This window comes from Canis lupus, chromosome 35, assembly GCF_003254725.2.
Source record: "Canis lupus dingo isolate Sandy chromosome 35, ASM325472v2, whole genome shotgun sequence".
Classification (NCBI taxonomy): domain Eukaryota; kingdom Metazoa; phylum Chordata; class Mammalia; order Carnivora; family Canidae; genus Canis; species Canis lupus.
Window position 1 is genome coordinate 26,103,827 of NC_064277.1, and position 18,789 is coordinate 26,122,615.

The 18,789-nt window shown below is 45.7% G+C and overlaps 1 protein-coding gene, 1 long non-coding RNA gene and 2 other non-coding genes across 7 annotated transcripts; 2 read left to right on the forward strand and 2 right to left on the reverse strand.

Annotated features, from left to right (window-relative positions):
* The first annotated feature begins 4 nt into the window (after positions 1 to 4).
* LOC112674467 (uncharacterized) lies at positions 5 to 10,276 on the forward strand. Of its 2 annotated transcripts, XR_003145426.3 has the most exons (5): positions 5 to 145; positions 475 to 581; positions 3,158 to 3,253; positions 8,746 to 8,959; positions 9,479 to 10,276. It is a non-coding gene; the product is annotated as an uncharacterized LOC112674467 (long non-coding RNA). The 2 variants fall into 2 exon arrangements; XR_003145425.3 differs by lacking the exon at positions 5 to 145 and having other exon boundaries at positions 440 to 581.
* LOC112674466 (uncharacterized) lies at positions 313 to 17,275 on the reverse strand. 3 transcript variants are annotated; one of them, XM_049105985.1, is made up of 4 exons: positions 16,628 to 17,275; positions 15,348 to 16,415; positions 2,951 to 3,222; positions 313 to 445 (listed from the first exon to the last, which is right to left on the reverse strand). In XM_049105985.1, exons 2-3 carry the CDS (start codon positions 15,777 to 15,779, stop codon positions 2,968 to 2,970), a joined length of 687 nt encoding a protein of 228 aa, XP_048961942.1. In that variant the 5' UTR covers positions 15,780 to 16,415; positions 16,628 to 17,275; the 3' UTR covers positions 313 to 445; positions 2,951 to 2,967. The 3 variants fall into 3 exon arrangements, with proteins under 3 accessions (XP_048961942.1, XP_025326706.3, XP_048961941.1); XM_025470921.3 differs by lacking the exon at positions 313 to 445 and having other exon boundaries at positions 2,729 to 3,222; positions 16,628 to 17,273; XM_049105984.1 differs by lacking the exons at positions 313 to 445; positions 16,628 to 17,275 and having other exon boundaries at positions 2,729 to 3,222; positions 15,348 to 16,540.
* TRNAL-CAA (transfer RNA leucine (anticodon CAA)) lies at positions 16,908 to 17,012 on the forward strand. Its single transcript has 2 exons — positions 16,908 to 16,945; positions 16,967 to 17,012. It is a non-coding gene; the product is annotated as a tRNA-Leu (tRNA).
* A 54-nt stretch (positions 17,276 to 17,329) lies between the features above and the next one.
* TRNAQ-CUG (transfer RNA glutamine (anticodon CUG)) lies at positions 17,330 to 17,401 on the reverse strand. Its single transcript has one exon. It is a non-coding gene; the product is annotated as a tRNA-Gln (tRNA).
* Positions 17,402 to 18,789: the final 1,388 nt, after the last annotated feature.

Consider the following 18,789-nt stretch of genomic DNA (forward strand, 5'->3'; position numbering starts at 1 on the left):
GAGGGGAAGGAGGCCGAGGAGCCCAGCGCGGCCTCTTCCCGCTGCCCTGGAACCACGTGCTTCCCCACCCCAGCTCTGGCTTCCCCTTCGGAGAAACAGGGTGGTCTTTGCACCCTCAACGAGGAGGGAGGCTTCATCCCGTCTTGTAAGGTTTTGACCATAGGTGTTCGTCCGTTAACACAGAGCACGCCCAATGCGCGGGGCCTTGAACGGGACCTAGCGCGCGCGCGTGCTCCTTCCTGCAGGGCCCAGAGCACCATCCCGCCGCCCCAGGCCCTCGCAGTAGCCAGCGCACTGACCAGTCGTCCCTACCTTGCCACTCCCTGGTCTCCTTTGCTGGTTCCTCAGAATCGTCCTCATCCTTGGGATTTCACTGAGTGCAGACAGCCTTGCCTTGCTTTATTTTTCAACGTGCCTCTGTTTTCTTTCATTTCCATGATGACACCTTGGCCGAAATCATTTCAACATTGTCAGCTTGCAGTTGTTTTTTTAGATGAGTTAGTAGCCGGGTGACAAGCATTTCCACGAATTTCCCAATGGCAAGTCTTTCTCTCTAACGTCCTTAGAGAACACCTCCAAAGGTGAGCATCATCCTTAGAAAACTCTGAAATGCTCCTTTCATTCTCTCCCTTCTCACTCACAAATCTTCAAAGCTTCCTTTTCTGCCTCCACGACATTGTCCAAACCCTTGAGCTTGGGGCTCTGGTGAGCACTTAGGGCCTTGAGGCTTTGGCTGTGCCCACCGCAGCCCTCTGCAAACTCATCAACCCTACCCCATCCTTAGAGCATAATCTGAGTGAACTGACTACGCTGCCCTCTCTCCTTCCACTCAGCCTCCCGTGTTCACGCAGAACCTCCAGTTCTGAGGACTTGGTTATTTTCTAGGGGAGACTTTGCCTTGCATAGAACCCCTACCTCAGGGGATCCCTGGGTGGCTCAGCGGTTTAGCACCTGCCTTCCCCCCAGGGAGTGATCCTGGAGTCGGGATCGAGTTCCACCCACGTTGTGCCTCCTGCATGGAGCTCGCTTCTCCCTCTGCCTGTGTTTCTGCCCCCTCTCTGTCACTCATAAATAAATAAATAAATAAAATCTTAAAAAAAAAAAAAAAAGAACCTTTACCTCTCAAAGTTCTCAATCAGGGCCTATATTTAAAGTGGGCAGTGACTTTGTCTTTCACGTAGTCCAACATACTTTATAAATAAGGAAACATAGGAGATGCTCAAGTATCTCAACAAGAGACTCTTCTGCAGGCTCTCCATGCTCTTCTGCAGGCTCTCTATGCTCTCCATTTTGACCCACTCTAGTTACATTGAAAACCACCATTATTATATATTTGTAAATGGAATGGCATGCAAACATAAATGGCTATTAGAGGCAAGAAGGGAACTTAAATGAGGGGCTCAGACCAGGATGCAGCTCAGACCAGGGACCGGTAGGGAAAGATGGGACAGTGACAGAGGACATACGTCCTCCCGAGGCAGCTACCTCTCATCTCTCACTAAGGATTGCCATTGAGAATCTGGGCCCAGCATATTGCCAAGTTTTCAGTTCAAGAGAAGGCAGAAATCTGGGAGGATTTTTTGTTTTTAGTTTTTTAAACATTTATTTATGTCAAAGAAAGCGTGCTCACATGCTGGGGAAGGGCAGAGGGAGAGGGACAGAGTCCTCTCTCCTTCCACTCAGCTGAGTGAGATGCAATGAGCACAGAGCAGATGCAATGAGGAAGGGGCGGTGGGGGCTGGATCCCAGGACCCAGAGATCACAACCTGAGGCAGAGCAAGATGTTTAACCAGCAGAGCTGCCCAGGTGCCCCAGAGATCTGGAGTTTTTGTGTTTTTTTTTTAATTTTTTTTAATTTTTATTTATGATAGTCACACACACAGAGAAAGAGAGGCAGAGACACAGGCAGAGGGAGAAGCAGGCTCCATGCACCGGGAGCCCGACGTGGGACTCGATCCCAGGTCTCCAGGATCACGCCCTGGGCCAAAGGCAGGCACCAAACCGCTGCGCCACCCAGGGATCCCGAGATCTGGAGTTTTGTATGAAACTTACTGCATTTTAAGTGTTGAAAACTAAAAATTGTGAAATCATCTCTGCGGATGACATGACTTCCTGGCCTCCAGTTTGGGACTTCTGGGACACCTATTTATTTTAATAAGTGCTTTCAATCTTAATACAACATAGAAAGGACTGCTGTTGAACTAATTTATAGATAATTTCTACTCCTGTCAAGTTTTTTTTTTTTTTTAAGATTTTATTTACTCATTCATTCATTCGTGAGACCTACAGAGAGAGAGGCAGAGACATAGGCAGAGGGAGAACCAGGGGCTATGCAGGGAGCCCAACATGGGACTCGATCCTGGGACTCGATCCTGGGACTCCATCCTGGGACTCCATCCTGGGACTCGAGGATCATGCCCTGGGCCAAAGGCAGATGCTCAACCACTGAGCCACCCAGGCACCCCTGCTTCTGTCAAGTTTTATTCCAGGTAGTAATATGCTCCACTAAAAGATACTTCCCAGGCCACTTTGCTGCCAGTACTGAGATAGGCTCATGATGGCAATGCTCAGTATGAAACCTCATCTAGCTGCTTATGGATATGCTGCTGGGTGGAATGTGGAGACCCCAGGCCCTGAGGCCTTGACCCAGCCTGGCCCAAAGATGTCACTGAAGGTCCTTGATCTTATCACAACAAAGAATTCAAGGACAGACACACAGCACAGTGGATGAGCGGCACAAGTGGGAACGTTTATTAAAGTGAAAGTACCACCTCGAGATGTAAGAGCAAGAAAGCAAGAAACAGAGAGGGCCAGAGGGTATAGAGAGGGAGAGGGAGTGTGCAAGCCAGAGAGCTCAGTGCCTGGGGAGTTCACCTTCTACCTTTCACAGAGCTGTTAACTAGTGCAAGGATTTCTTGGAAGCAAGGTTTCCGCATCTTTTCTTCCTAACCTGCTCAGGGGTTCCTGTCAAGCGCTGCCATCTGGGGCCCATCTGGTATGATCTGGCTCCTCCTGGAGTGCTTCCAGGACAGGCCTGGACCTTCCCCGACGGCTGGCCATGGCCTCTTCCTTGCTGGCCTCCAGGCATCCCATTGGAGCCTCACTAATTGCCAGTTCTAACACTAGGATTAACCTTTGTCCTTCCTTCTTCTTCCAGCCGGAATGTGCACAGGATGGTAGGAGCTTGAGCAGCTGTCCTGAACCATGAAGCAATCTTGAACACTGGAAACCAATTAGGATGGTGTAGTGAGAGGTAAAGAAGCTTGGGTCATTATACACTGCAGTCTGCTTGCATCAAACTTCATATATGTGAGAGAAACTAAAGCCAGTCTTGTGTAAGCCACTTATTTGGATTGTCTGCATATGCAACAAAAGCTAAACCTAACTAAGAAATACAATTATTTTTTGAAAAAATTTTTCCCACATTTTTAAAATGTAAATTGAATCAATTAACATATAGTTCATTATTAGTTTCAGAGGTTGAGTTCAGTGATTCATCAGTCTTTTATAATACCCAGTACTCATCACATCATATGCCCTCCTTCATGCCCATCACCTAATGATTCCATCCCCCACCCATCTCCTCTCCTTCAACTCTGTTTGTTTCCTATGATTAAGAGTTTCTTATGGTTTGTCTCCGTCACTGATTTCATCTTCTTTTCTTTTTCCCTCCCTTCCCCTATGCTTCTCTCTTTTGTTTCTTAAATCCCATATGTAAGTGAAGTCATATGGTATTTGTCTTTCTCTGATTGACTTATTTCTCTTAGCATAATATCCTTTAGCTCCATCCACATCATTGCAAATGGCAAGATTTCTTTTTTTTTTATTGTCTGTATATCCCACATCTTTATGCATTTATCTGTTGATGGACATCTAGGCACTTTCCACAATTTGGCTATTGTACACATTGCTGCTATGAATATTGGGGTGCAGGTGCCTCTTTGGATTTGTACCTTTGGGGTAAATACCTAGTAATGAAATTGCTGGGTCATAGGGTAGCTGTATTTTCAACTTTTTGAGGAACTTCCCTCCACCTTGTTTTCCAGAGTGTCTGTACCAGCTTACATTCACACCAACAGTGCATGAGGGTTCCCCTTTCTTTGCATCCTCGCCAACATCTGTTGGATGCTCACCCAGATGCCCCTAAAGTATTTTATTTTAAAATTATCCTACCTACTCCCTTTACTCAATCTAGCTACCCTAAGGGTACCAGTAATTTCTACTAGTATTAGCTAAATCCAGAGGATGCTCTTCAGTCTTTATCCTGATGGTTTTTAGGCACTTAACACTGTTGAGCCCTCCCTCCTTGGATCATTCATCCTCAGGTCACTAAGGTGAGTAGGACTTGGTGAGGCCTAAGGTATAGCTGCTTCCTGTAGCTCCTCTTCTCTGCCTCTACCATGTGATGTGGGACAGAATAGAAGCTGAGGACTAGGCCCAAATCTGAATAGGAATTTAGTCCAAGACAAAAGAGAAATTTCAGGTTGGTGTTTGCACATTCAGTAAATGATCCTAGAACATTTGGCCAGCTATTTGGGGGGAAAAATTCCATCTTCTTTCTTTCTTTTTTTTTTTTTAAGATTTTTTAAAAATCTATTTATTTGACACAGAGAGAGAAGTGCTTAAGTAGGGGCAGCAGCAGGCAGAGGGAGAGGGAGAAGCAGGCTCCTTGCTGAGGAGTCTGATGCGGCCAGATCCCAGGACCCTGAGATCATGACCTGAGCTGAAGGCAGATGCTTAACCGACTGAGCCACCCAGGTGCATGCTCCCCTCCTTAAAATATTTTATTTATTTATTTAAGAGACAGAAAGACAGTAGAGGAGGAACAAAGGAAGAAGGACAGGCCAACTTCAGGCTGAGTACAGAGCCCCATTTGGGGCTCCATCCCAGGATCCTGGGATCATGACCTGAGCCGAAGTCAAGACTTGGGACAGTTAGCTGACTGAGCCACCCAGGAGCCCCCATCTTACTTCTTATACCAAAATATATTTCAGATCGATGAAAGGTTTATTTTTATTTTATTTTATTTTTTAAGATTTCATTTATTTATTCATGAGAAACACAGAGAGAGGTAGAGACATAGGCAGAGGGGAAGCAGGCTCCCTGTGGGGAGCCCAATGTAGGACTTGATCCTAGGACCCTAGGACCACACCCTGAGCCTACGGCAGATACTAAACCACTGAGCCCCCTAGGTGTCCCAGGTTTTAAGATTTTATTTATTTATTTGAGAGAGAGAGAGAGCATGAACAGGGAGGAGGAGCAGAAGGAAAGGGAGAAGGAGACTCCCCACTGAGCAGGGAGCCTGACATGGAGTTCGAATCCGGGACTCTGGGATCATGATAAGGCAAACGCTTATCCAACTGAGCCACCCAGGCGCTGTGGAGGCCGAGAAAAATTAAGGCCATTCCACCTCAAGTTAGCATTAGCACAAGTACAGCCATCTTAGGCCCCTGTGAATAAGAGCTGAACTTTACAGGAAAAACTGCAGAATGCCCTCGGCAGGGAATCCCATTTCAGAAAGACAACAGAGCTCAGTTCAGAATTGCCCTCGGCAGAGAATCCCGTATCAGATCTTAAGAAACTCCCCCACCCTTTCCCCCATATTGGAAAAAAAAATTCCTCCCCCCCTCCTGAAAATCCCCTAGACCAGCCCATAAAAAACCCAGCTGTAACCCACTTCCGGGTCCAAGCCCCTGCTCTGCTGTGTGGAGTATACTTGGACCCAGGCTCGAGCTTGTAAGTAAACCCTCGTGTACTTGCATCTGTGTCGGCTCCTTGGTGGTTTCTCGGATTCACAATCTTGGGCACAACAGGCGCCCCTCAGTGAAAAGGCTTATATTTTTAAAATTTCTTTTATAGAAAAGCCCTTTTTAAAAAAACTGGTTGATTTTTTTTTAAGTTATCTAGAGGAAGGTCTTTCTAAACATAACCACAAACTCAGAAACCACACGTGGATACACTTGATTGCATAAAATTAAAAAGCAAATGACTTCTATACAGAAAAGTACCTTTAAACAGTCGAACAATAAAGGAAAATTAGGAAAAGTATTTTTTGCAAATACACACAATGGATAAATTTCCTTGAGAGACAAAATACTTTCAGAAATATAACTAAAATGCAGAGGAAGTAAGACATAGGAAAAAGAACAGTTGGTTCATAAACATGTGAAAAGAAGTTCAACTCACTCATTGTTCATGGAATAAAATAATGTGATGCTTGTAATTTATGAGATTAGTGAAGATTACAAAGCTCGGCAATACTCGGTATTGGTGAGAATGTGAGGAAAGTCAGCCCTTGGTGTGCTGGGGAATGAATATAAGTTGGGAGAACATTGCTGAGAATAATTTGGTGATAGCTAACAAGTAATTTTAATGCACAAATGTTTGAATCATCCACTCCACTTCTCTCTCATGTAAACAAAGTTGATTGATTATTTAAGGATTGCAATTAGGGCATTGTTTGGGTTTGTAAAATACTGGAACTAACAGAAGCATGCTTCCAGGGGACAGGTTGTTGAAAATACTGTGTGGGCATGCCATGGAATAGTATGTCAGTACCAAAAGGAATGAGTCAAATCTATACATACTAATATGGAAAGATGTCTGAGAGCTTTTCATTGATTCATTATTCAGCAAGTGTTTGTTGACTGTCCAGTATATGCTAGCCTCTCTTCTAAACTCCAGGATATGGCAGGGAACAAAACAGAGGTCTGGACACGTGGAGTTGCTTTCTAGAGGGAAAGATGGACGATAAGCAAATCAAGAAATAGATGGATAGTATGAGAGATGCCATGAGAAATGAATCCCATTGTGGAAAGTGGAAAGTGATTGGGTGTTACTGTATATGGGCCTCCAGGGGAGGTTTCTCTGATGAGGTCGCCAAATGGCTGCTGGGGTTTTGACTCTCAAATGTATATGTCATTGGGCATTTTCCCAGAGAAATGGAAACTTACATTCACACAAAAATCTGCATTCAAACAGGAAGTGTCCCATTATGGGGAGAACAAAAGCAAAAGAAATGTAGAAAAATTAAACCTCTTTAGTACCCACAGCCCATTGATAAATCCTTGAAAGAGGCAGAGAGACCTTCCTCTGGAAGCTCGGCTGCTCAATGTTAATACTCTGCTGAGGGCAGCAGGCAACCTTAGCCTGATATTAGCCTGACATCCAGGATCCTGTGAGTCTTTAACATATAAAAATCCCTTTAGAGGGACGCCTTGGTGGCTCAGCGGTTGGGTGTCTGCTTTTGGCTAGGAGCGAGATCCTGGGTGCAGGGATTGAGTCCCATGTCGGGCTCCCTGTGAGGAGCCTGCTTCTCCCTCTGTCTGTGTCTCTGCCTCTTTCTCTGTGTCTATCATGAATAAGTAACATCTTAAAAAAAAATTCCTTTAGAACCTTCCTGTATCTCCACCCCCAGGACACATGTTGGTGGTCATCCCCCAAGCCTATGGCCCTCTGATATTCATCTGGAGGGTCTCAGGACTCAGGTTTTATTTATTTTTTTAAATATTTTTTAAAAGATTTTATTTATTTATTCATGAGAGACACAGAGAGAGAGAGAGGGAGATGCAGAGACACAGGCAGAGGGAGAAGCAGGCTCCATGCAAGGAGCCCAACGTGGGACTCAATCCTGGGACTCCAGGATCATGCCCTGGGCTGAAGGCGGAGCTAAACTGCTGAGCCACCCAGGGATCCCCAGGACTCAGGTTTTATTAGAGGTAATGAATGACCTTATCTTTTTTTTTTTTTTTTTTTTTTGAATGACCTTATCTTGTTCCAAAATACCTGGGAGGCTTACACAATCCCTATTCCCCTCCCAATTTGAAAGTTTACAATGGGCCATTCCTCATGACCCCAGAGCAGTTCTTGTCCATGGTTCCTGTCCCTGTGCTTTAATAAAACCACCTTTTTTACATCAAAGACGTTTCAAGAATTCTTTCTGGACCCTTTGCTCCCAGACCCCAGTATCACATCACATCATCCCAGGTAAACCAAGACCAACCATCACACTGTCGAAGATCCTATCCAGAAGGCTCTTGTCCACGGAAAAGTTCCCGTCAGTGTCTTTGGCCATTGCCACAGGAGGTTGGGAAGTGCATGCTTTCTGAGCACACTGGCTTACGGGGATAAAAATCTGGGTTTGAGGGACGCCTGGGTGGCTTAGCGGTTGAGCATCTGCCTTCGGCCCAGGGCATGATCCTGGAGTCTCAGGATGGAGTCCTGCATCAGGCTCCCTGGATGGAGCCTGCTCCTCTCTCTGCCTGTGTCTCTGCCTATCTATCTCTCTGTGTCTCTCATGAATAGATAAATAAGATCTTTTATCTTTATTCATGAGAGATGCAGAGAGAGAGAGAGAGAGAGAAGCTGAGAGAGAAGTAGGCCCCATGCAGGAAGCCTGATGTGGGATTCAATCTCAGGACTCCAGGCTCACGCCCTGGGCCTAAGGCAGGCACTAAACCGCCGAGCCACCCAGGGATCCCTAAATAAGATCTTTAAAAAAAAAATCTGGGTTCAAAAGCAAAAAAAGAGGAAGGTGAAAATGGATATTAGCAGTTTCCGTCCCAAGCCCCGAGTTAGTATCTGTGACCTAATTTCCGGGTTTCTATGAAACCCCTCCTTTGACTCTTCCCTTTCGCCATCTCTCTGACGTCACACAAAACAGTATGGGAAACATGACCACGGGCCAAACCTGCCCTGGTCTTCATCTTGTCCTTGTCACCTTTATTTTCCACCTTCTTCCCTCAGACTGAAGTCACAAGTCCCCACAAAGCCATCCTGAGGGATGTGCGTCTGCTGTGGGCTGAGTCCTCTGGGCTGCCTAGACTGTCGTGTGTGCTGGGAGGGGCCCCAGGACAAGAGACGCCACTGTCGCTGGAACCTCAGCGAGGAACCCCAGCAAGGAACCCCATGCGTGTAGAGGTCACTTCCTGGGGAAAATGAAGGCCAGACCTCTCTTTAGGTGAGGCCAGATTCCTTAATGCACAAAACCCATGAACAGAAGAAGAGAAAACCTTCATCAAAGTATCAGAAATGTCTCAAACTTTATTAAGTAAATAAGTAAAAAGCCTGCTCTTCCATCGTTGATCTTACTGCAGCTTGGATGAGCATTTCAGGGCAGTGCGTGAAAGGAGACAAAAGAGCCCAGCAGCCTCTAAGTTTCTTTCTTTTGCTCTCTGGTGGATATGGAGGGGATAGATGGCTGGGGGTAGGGGGTTTGGGGGTAGGGGTGGGAGGAGAGCAAGATGGAGGGCTTGCTAGGTCCACAATTTAAAAATTCTAGAGAAATGGTCACGTTCCTAGTAATCTGGAGGCATTTCTGTGTTGGAGTGAATAGTTATCTTTTGTATCTTTTTATTTTGCACCATGTGCATGCCTTTGTTATCTAAGGCAAATAAAAAAATATATAAGGACATGAATGTATTCTCAAGGATAGGGATGCCAGGGTGGCTCAGAGGTTAAGCATCTGTCTGTCTTCCAGGGTCCTGGAATCAAGTCCTGCATCAGGCTCTCCACAGGGAGCCTGCTTCTTCCTCTGCCTATGTCTCTGCTTCTCTCTCTGTGTCTCTCATGAATAAATAAATAAAATCTTAAAAAAAATTCTCAAGCATATAAAGTACTCCTTTCTGCACAGAAAAATGGATATTCTACTTTAAACTTCAAACTTTAAAAAATGCTTTTGCCTGACTAAAGGAATGGGTTTTGTTTCAGGAATTTACTTTCTGACTTGAGAAATATTGGTCCATTTACAAATAAGCTCTGAAGTTTCTTCTCACAGTAAAAGAAATATAAAGTGAGATAACAGTCTGTCCATTCCTCAGCATTTGAAAATTTCCATTATATCATTCATCTTGCTATTTTCAGATTTATTTACTATTCAAATCTAGTTTTTTTTGATCTAGAAAAAACAAGGAGAACCAAAGTAGTTAAAAAGAAAACAGCAAAGAAAAAAAATCATCAAAAATGTATTAGTTTAAAAATTATGGTACATGAAACAACATGATTCTGTCATTAAAAACGACATGTGTGGGATGCCTGAGTGGCTCAGTTGGTTGAACGTCTGCCTTTGGCTCAGGTCATGATCTCAGCGTCCGGGATTGAGTCCTGCATCAGGCTCCCTGCTCAGCAGCGAGGCTTCTCCCTCTGCCTCTCCCTTTGTGATCTTTCTGGCTCTCACTCGCTCTCTCTAAAATCAGATCTTTTTTAAAAAATGTTTGTACTGATGGGAAAAGACACCCACATTATGTTGTTTGTTAGAAACAAGTTGCAGTACACTGCATAGAGTGAATTAATTTTTTCGTAAGATAATAATGTACAAATGTACACACTAAAAAATATGTAGAGGAATGTAGCCCAAATTAATAAGGCTGTGATATGCCAGGAGTGCCTGGGTGGCCCCATCGATTAGGCATCCAACTCTTGGATTTGGCTCACATCCTGATCTCAGGGTCCTGGGCTCCAGCCCCTCATTAGGCTCTGCACTCAGGAAGAAGTGTGCTTGAGATCCTCTCTCTTCCTCTCTCTCTTTCTCTCTCTCAAATAAATAAGTAAAATCGTTTTAAAATTGGGTATGAGGTGTCAGAAGGCCTGGGAGGAAGGAATAGATTATGGTTGATATCTGCTTTCTAGGTTGTATTTTTCTGCAATGTATGTTTTATTTTTACTACAAACATATGCTATTTTATAAGCAGAAAATATAGTAGAGATAATCTCAGAGTTATAAAAAGGGAGGGATTTTAGGGAGCTAGGCAAGAAACCAAAGGGTTAGATGCCAAGAACTTGAGGCATTCTTCCTCCTCAGACTTTTTTTCTTTCCAAAATTTAAAACTCTCATGTCTGACTGCATTCTTTTCAAGCACCTCAAATCCTTTGTGGCTGCCTATGGACGTGGTAATAATTAAACCATTGGGAGGATATTGTAAACTGTGAGAGAATCTGACTTCTAGAAGTTTAAGAGTGAAGAAAATGTGGACAGACAGCACTGATCATTTTGGCTTCCAAGGGGTCAAGTCCTACATCAGGGTCCTTGCTGGGAGCCTGCTTCTCCTTCTGCCTATGTGTCTGCCTTTCTCTCTGTGTCTCTCATGAATGAATAAATAAAATAAATCTTTAAAAAAAAAACTGTACTTATATATTTGAGAGAGAGAGAGCAAGCACATGAGCAGGGGAAGGGGCAGAGGGAAAGCAGACTCCCCATGAGCAGGGAGCCCAATGCCAATGCCCAATGCCAGATGTGGGGACATCTTCAGGCTGATCCCAAGACCCTAAGAACATAACCTGAGCCAAAGTTAGATGCTTAATGGACTGATCCCCCCAGCTGTGCCTGACCTGTCCTTTTAAACAGCAAGGGTTTGGGGGATTTTGTTGAATACAGGCACTTTGATATGAGCAGAGGGTGTCTGGTAAACACACTAGACAAGATCCCTGCCCTTGGGGAGCTCACCAGCACTGGGGGCTGGGTGGGGGCGAGTGGAAGCTGCCTCCACGGTGCTCACCATCGGCTTCTTTCCTCCCCATTGGCACACTGTGCCATCAGGACATGGGGTTTCCTCTACCCCCTTGAATCTGGGCTGGCCTGCAAATAGCTGATCAACAGAGTACAGCAGAAATTCAGCTGTGCTTGGCCCAGCCTGGGTGAGAAAGACCCTGCCTTGGTCTCTTAGTCCTCAGCCACCAGGGAAGATGTCTTAGTGTGCTTGGTTTGCCATAACAATACCAGACCGGGTGGCTTACACACAGAGATTTATTTTCTCAGTTTATTTTCTGGAAACTGGAAGTCCTGGATCAGAGTGTCAGCAGACTTGGCTTCTCCTGAGGCCTCTGTCCTTAGCATGCAGGTGGCCACTCCCTCTGGGTCCTTGGTATGGCCTTTTCTTTGTGCACATTCACTCCCAGTAGCTCTTCCTCTTCTTCTCAGGACATCAGTCCCATTGTATGAGGCCCCCTCCTTATGACCTCATTTAACTTTAATCTACCAGTCACACTGGGGGTTAGAGCTTTAGCATACGAACTTGAGAAGGCACGATTCAGTCTATAACAACATTTGACTACTCTACCATGGGACTCTAAAGAGGGGACAAGGGCTCAGCTGAGCCCATGTGTCTAGCCATTCCCTGACAAAGGCTTTAGCTGAATGAAGAGCTACCCAACTGCCGCACAGCTGCATTCTGACAGGTTGATGCCCGTGCAGAAGCGAAGTCACCCCGATGAGCCCTGATTTGGGTGTACTTTGTTACCTGGGATGAAATAATTATAATAAGGAGCAACATTAGGTGATCAGGCGAATCAGTATGTAATTGTGACCATCAGGAGTAGGAGTGACACTCTGGATGGAAAGAAGAAATCATCCAAGGACCCGGAATGCACTGGGCCTGAAGGTTACACCACCGTTTTGAGCTCCGGGACTGTTTCTCTTTTGTTTCTGTGCTGAACTTGAATAAGCAGTTGCCCCTGCTCTCCTAGCAGTTGACCTGCTTCCTCAGATTCAGCCTCTCAAAAACCTTTATCTTCCCAAGATACAACAATTCCTCTCTTCTTGTAACATCTTCAGAACTTATACTGTGGAGCATCTAATTGACCCTGAGTAAGAAACTATCTTATACTGTAATTTTGAAATACACATGAAGTGTACAACTTCTCAATGTATAGTGTAATTGAACTGTTACGTGTGTAGTCATCATTCAGATCATAATGAAGAATATTTTCAGGATCCCAGAGGCTCCCTTATGCTCCCCCTCCATCAATACCCACCCCCAAGAGTTATTCAAAGGAAAGCACTGTTCTAAATTTCCAGACACATTAATTTCACCTGTTCTTGAACTCGTATTAAATGGAATCATACACAAAACTACAATGAGATACCACCTCACACTAATCAGAATGGTTAAAATTGACTCAGGAAATGACAGATGTTGGCCAGGATGTGGCGAAAGGGGAACTCTCTTACACTGTTGATGGGAATGCAAGCTGGTGCAGCCACTCTGGAAAACAGTGTGGAAGTTCCTCAAAAAGTTAAAAATAGACCTACTCCATGATCTAGCAATTGCAGTACTAAGTATTTACCCAAGGGATACAAAAACACAGATTTGAAGGGGTACGTCCTCCCCAATGTCTATAGCAACATTATCTACAATAGGCAAATTATGGAAATAGCCCAAGTATCCATGGACAGATGAATGGATAAAGCAGATGTGGTATATATATAATGGAATATTACTCAGCCATCAGAAAGGATGAAATATTGCCATTTGCAACAACATGGATGGAGCTAGAATGTATAATGCTAAGTGAAATAAGTCAATCAGAGAGGGATGCCTGGATGGCTTGGTGGTTGAGCATATGCCTTTGGCTCAGGGTCTTTGATCCCAGGGTCTAGGGATTGAGTCCTGCATCAGGTTCCCCCCAGGGAGCCTGCTTCTCCCTCTGCCTGTGTCTCTGCCTCTTTCTGTGTGTGTCTCAAATAAATAAATAAATAAATAAATAAATAAATAAATAAATAAAATCTTAAAAAAAAAGTCAGGGAGAGATAAATACCATATGATTTTACTTGTATGTAGAATTCAAATTACTTTTCACACCAATATTTGGTGAGTTAAATATATATATACTGGCCATCTGAGTAGATTTGTAATGGTAACTCATTGTGATTTTGATTTTAATCTGATAAATATGATATTGAATATCTTTTTCACATGGTTCCTGAGCATTAGAATGGCCTTGTTAGTGAAGTGCCTGATGAAGTCTTTAGCCCATTAAAAAATAAGGTATTTGTCTTTTTCTTGTTGATTTGAAGTCATGCTTTATATATTTAGAATGAGTCCTTTGTCAGATATGTATATTGCAAATATATTCTCCCAGCTTATGGCTTCCCTTTTAACTTTTTAATTATCTTTTTGATGAGTAGTTTTCAGTTTTGATGAATTCCACTTTATCAACTTACTTCTTTTTTGGTTACTATTGCTGTTTTTGAAACCTTTGCCTACCTGGAGTTCATTAAGATATTCTTCTTCTAGAAGCTTTACTTTCCCTTTCATATTTAGGTGTATGACCCATTTTTAATTCATTTCTGGATTTGCTATGTTAAAAAGAAAACTGCAATCCCAAAATGGCACCAGTTAGGTTAATAAGCCAAAACTAATCCCTGTCCTGAGTGCAGCCTCAACTCCCAGGAATGTTAAGTTTAACCAGACCACACAGAATTTCCTGGTCAGTGCCAGTGAGGTAATCTGTCACAGGGCCCCTTCATCCCCCAAAGGAAGATGAAGTCACCCACCTATTAAAGGTGTCCCCTTTATGTCCCCAAATGAAGGTGACTGACTCTGAAATAATCTTTTTCTGTTGATGACTTTCTTGTCCTGCCTTTGAAAACCTCCCCCTTTCTGTAGCCCTTTGGAGCTCCTCTCTACTTGGCTGGATGGGATGCTGCCCAATCCAGGAGTCGATTAATAAAGCCAACTAGATCTTTAAAATATAGACAGTTGAATTTTTGTTATTTAACAAGTGTGAGATAGGAATCTAGATTTAGTTTTTTCCCCAGTTGGTCCAGCACCATTTATTGAAAAGCTGTATCATTGGCATGCCTGGGCAGCTCAGTGGTTGAGCCTCTGCCTTTGGCTCAGGGCCTAATCCTGGATTCCAAGGATCCAGTCCCACAGGGCTCCTTGCTGGGTGGGCTCCTTGCATGGCGCCTGCTTCTCCTCCCTCTGCCTGTGTCTCTGCCTCTCTTTCTGTGTCTCTCATGAATAAATAAATAAAATCTTTATTAAAAAAAAAAGCTGTATCATCAATTTTCAAATGCATATATGTCTCATCACTTCCTTTTAGCTCTGTGTCCCTAAAAGCAGAAGGTAGATACAGTCATGGAAAACCAGTTCACCAAATTTGCTTGTATATTTTAATTAATTATAAAATTTACATTAATTCATATATGTTGGGGTGGTTTTGGCAGCTTTTAAAGATTTCTGTGAGGTTCTAATGGACCATTAAGATTATTATTTGTCTTCATGATGGCATTTTAGGGAAGATTTAATTTGTCCTTAGCTAAGCAAAGGACAGATTGAGAGACATAAAAAGAATATATTCATGAAAGTTTATTTATTATAAGAATATATCCCTAAGAATCCTTTATATTTGGGCATAGGTTCTTCATGGACAGCTTTTTGTTGATATATTTATTTACTCAGTTATTCGTGAATTCAACAAATACTGAATAAATTCTCAAATACATATTTCATTTTTAGTTAAATCAGTGTTGAGTTCTCGTCATTATGACTTCCTACTATTTTCCTAATACGATACACCATCATTACTTTTCCTGCCTTTGACAGCCTTTGCTCCTGCAGCAGACCTACCTGCTTCCTGTTTCTCTGCCGGCTCTTCCCTGCGCTGAATCCTGAGCCGGCAACCGCTTGCTGATGTCTGTGGTCGCGGGGCCCCGCGTCTGCCCCCTCCTCACGCCCCCTGGAACTCGTCCCTGCGGCGGGTCCCCTAGTCCCGGTTTCACATCTTCCGCTTTCTCCCTGGAATTCCCGTTCTGCGGAACGATGCCTCAGAAGCCTCCAGGGAGAAGGACTTGGGAACCTGGGCGCCCGCGCGCACTTGGCTGGCGGCGCCCGGGCGCTGGGGTCCCTTGCGCGGTTTGGGTTCGAGGCAGCGGTGGCCGGGACACCGCGGCTGCGTCTCAGGCTTCCCCGTGTCCGCAGGGAGGGTGCCCTCTCGTCCCAGCCCTTGAGATGCCGCCTTTCCTGTTTCCTCTCTGGAAGCTTGCAGGATCCTCCCTTCATCCCCCAGGTCCTGCCCTTTCTCGATGCGCTTCAGTGCGGGGCATCCTTCTCCGCCACCGCGCGGGCCGTGAGTGGACCCGCGTTCACCTGCAGCTGGGGGGGGCTCCGGTTCTGCAAAACGAGCCTGTGTCGCGTCCTGCTCTCCTTTTCATGTTCTCCTTTTCTCTTCCTGGAAACCCCGGTGTTTTGATGGCATACCTTTTACCAAATACCTTTTATTTTCTTCTGGACTGTCCCCTGCTTTCCACATCCACCCCACACTTGGCAGGAGATGGCCGCAACCGTATTTAGGGAGTCTTAAAAATCTCTGCCACCATAATATTAATTTTAAGACTTCCCCTTCTCTTCTTGTGTCGCGAACACCCTATCTCCTCTTACCTCACTGAGGACTTGATTCTAATTTTCTAAAAATCCAGTTTCCCGCTTGGGTTTGTTTCGCTTTAGCTCCTCTTCCACCTCCTGTTAGTTTTCGTCTTTATCCTGGAAATATTTTCACAAACCTCCAACGATTTTTGTGTGTCGTCCCTGCTTGAAACAAGGACCCGCAGACCGGCCCGTGGGAGGTGTGCGCCGTGGAGCAAGCTCGCCGGGGGGGAGAGTCGGGGACGCGCGGGGCCTGCCGCGTGGTTGCTGGGCCTGCAAAGTAGATCTCGGTGTCCGCGTGGGTTCTCTGCACCCGCGCACCCTGGCCCCCCGCAGGACGCGCGCGCGGCCGGAGAACCTCCCCGGGGCTCTGGGATCCTCGGGGAGGGTGCGTGAAGACATCCCCCCACCCCCGCCGCCACCTGCTGCTTTGGGCCGCGCGCCTTGCCCTCTGCTCCCCCCCCCGTCCACGCTCGCTCGCCCACCTCCCTGCTGAGCTCCGCGCGTTTTTCCAGAGCCGCGTCCCACGCGCTGGGCTCGCGCAGGGCGGGGAGGGCAGGGGACTGCAGAGGAATCCGAAGGCAGCCTGCGTGGAGAGCAAAGCCTCACGACTTCACTCCAAGTTCCTGCTCCGCCGGGAAAGCGAGTCAGTCCATCCTCACTTGTCGGCTGGAGCCTGACCTGTCGAGGATTCTCGTGGGTTATACCGGCTGCTCATTTATAACAACGGAAGATTATATCCATGTGGGGCCCGGGTTTCCGGGTGTCAGGATGGCCGAGTGGTCTAAGGCGCCAGACTCAAGCTCCGCTTCCTCGAAGGAGGGTTCTGGTCTCCGCATGGAGGCGTGGGTTCGAATCCCACTTCTGACACGTCCTTTTTGCCCGCCTCGGATCTCAACTGGTCTCCTTCTGTCTTCTGTCTGCTTTTCCTTTTGCGACCCCGAAGCCGGGCCTTAGGGAGGCTGTCCCTTTCCTTCCCCGCTTCGGTGACAGTGACCGGGGACCACGTCCCTCCCGCACCCTCTGTTCATCGCAGGCGCTTGCCAGGGCGCGCGTGGATCCGGGACGTGGACGCAGGGACGTGCGAGCCACACAGCCGGTCCCCATCCCGGGGACCTGCTCCAGCCCCTCAAAAATCTAAGGGCCCAGAGCGAAGATGTGAAGGCAGGTAAAAAAGATAAAAGGAAAGGTTCCACCGAGATTTGAACTCGGATCGCTGGATTCAGAGTCCAGAGTGCTAACCATTACACCATGGAACCCCACTCGATGGTGCTCCTTCACACTGTCCATCTGAAATCTCTTCCTTTGTGCCCTTGTGTGTGTGTGTGTGTGTGTGTGTGTAAGTGAGAGCTGTACGGAATACAACTGAAGAATGAGGCACCACTTTAAACAAAAGTTCTGTCTCTTCTTCCTGATTTTTTTTTTTTTTAATCTAAGAGGGCATTTTTTGGCGGTCGTGGGGCAGGTGGAAAATCCGTGCACTTTCGAGCCTCAAGGCGATGGACGATCCAGATACTGGAGCGTCAGATGGGTGACAGGTGGTGGTAGGGGCTTCCACCGCACCTAATTCCCGGGCAGGGGCAGCGAAGGGTTCTGAGGATATTCTTTTGCTGGTTTTGATTTAGCCTTCATTTCTGACCCACGCAAAGGCAAGTTGGATTTTCATCTCACGGTTCCAAAGAGAGAAAGGAAAAATAGAACATTTCCTCTCTGTAGCTTCACTTACTCAAAGTACCTGCAGACCCTTCTAGGGCGACCCTGCATTGTCTAGGTGCTTTCCTGCTCAGTTATAATTCTGGGTTTCAAACCCGAAGATCTGTGGCCCCACTCCAAAAAGTACCAAGTGCCCGCCAGTCCCTTTCCTCTTTGACACCACAAGTCTGGGACTAATGGAAGCTTAACCAATGCGTGTTTCTTGAGGGCACAGATAAAAGGAGTGTGTGAATATTCAGTGGGATAGCCCAGTGTTAGACCTTTGGGAGGGTTTTCTTTTCCTTCCTTCCTTGGGCTAAATCTGACATGGGTGAGGGGGATGGCTGTTGCATCTTTTGTTTTGCTTTGTTTGTTTTTGTCCTTTCTGGGTCACAGCTCCCAGGTGGACATTCTAGTGTTCAAATGGAACCATAAATAGGTGTCCCCCAGTGTGGATGAACACAAGTCGACACCGTAGTGCTGCGCATACTCACCTATTTTTTTCCAAATCTTAACTTCATCAGGATAACATGATTGTTTGCCTAGTAAGTGTAAGAACAACACATAACAAAGAGATCATATATACAGCATGGCTGGAAGCCACACCCAAGTATAAATTGCTCCTCACTTAAGCTAAATATGAAGTCTTGACCACCTGTTCTCAATATGCCTCAGTGAGTCTCCCAAGGCTGAGTTGCGAAGGCATCCCTCAATCATTTTCTGCAACTCATCGTTTTGCTAGATCTCCAACCAAGCAAGGTACCTGTCACTAAATAGCTGCCCAAGAAACATGGTGGGGAGAGAAGCAGTGAAACAAAGACTTTTGGCCAGGTAACTGTGAAGTTCTCCTGTTTATACACACACACTTCTCCATTCCATGTCCATGAGTCTCCTGGCCTTCAAAGATGGCCTAAGCTATCTTAGATCTATCTGAGCAATGAACCAAGTCTTTTCT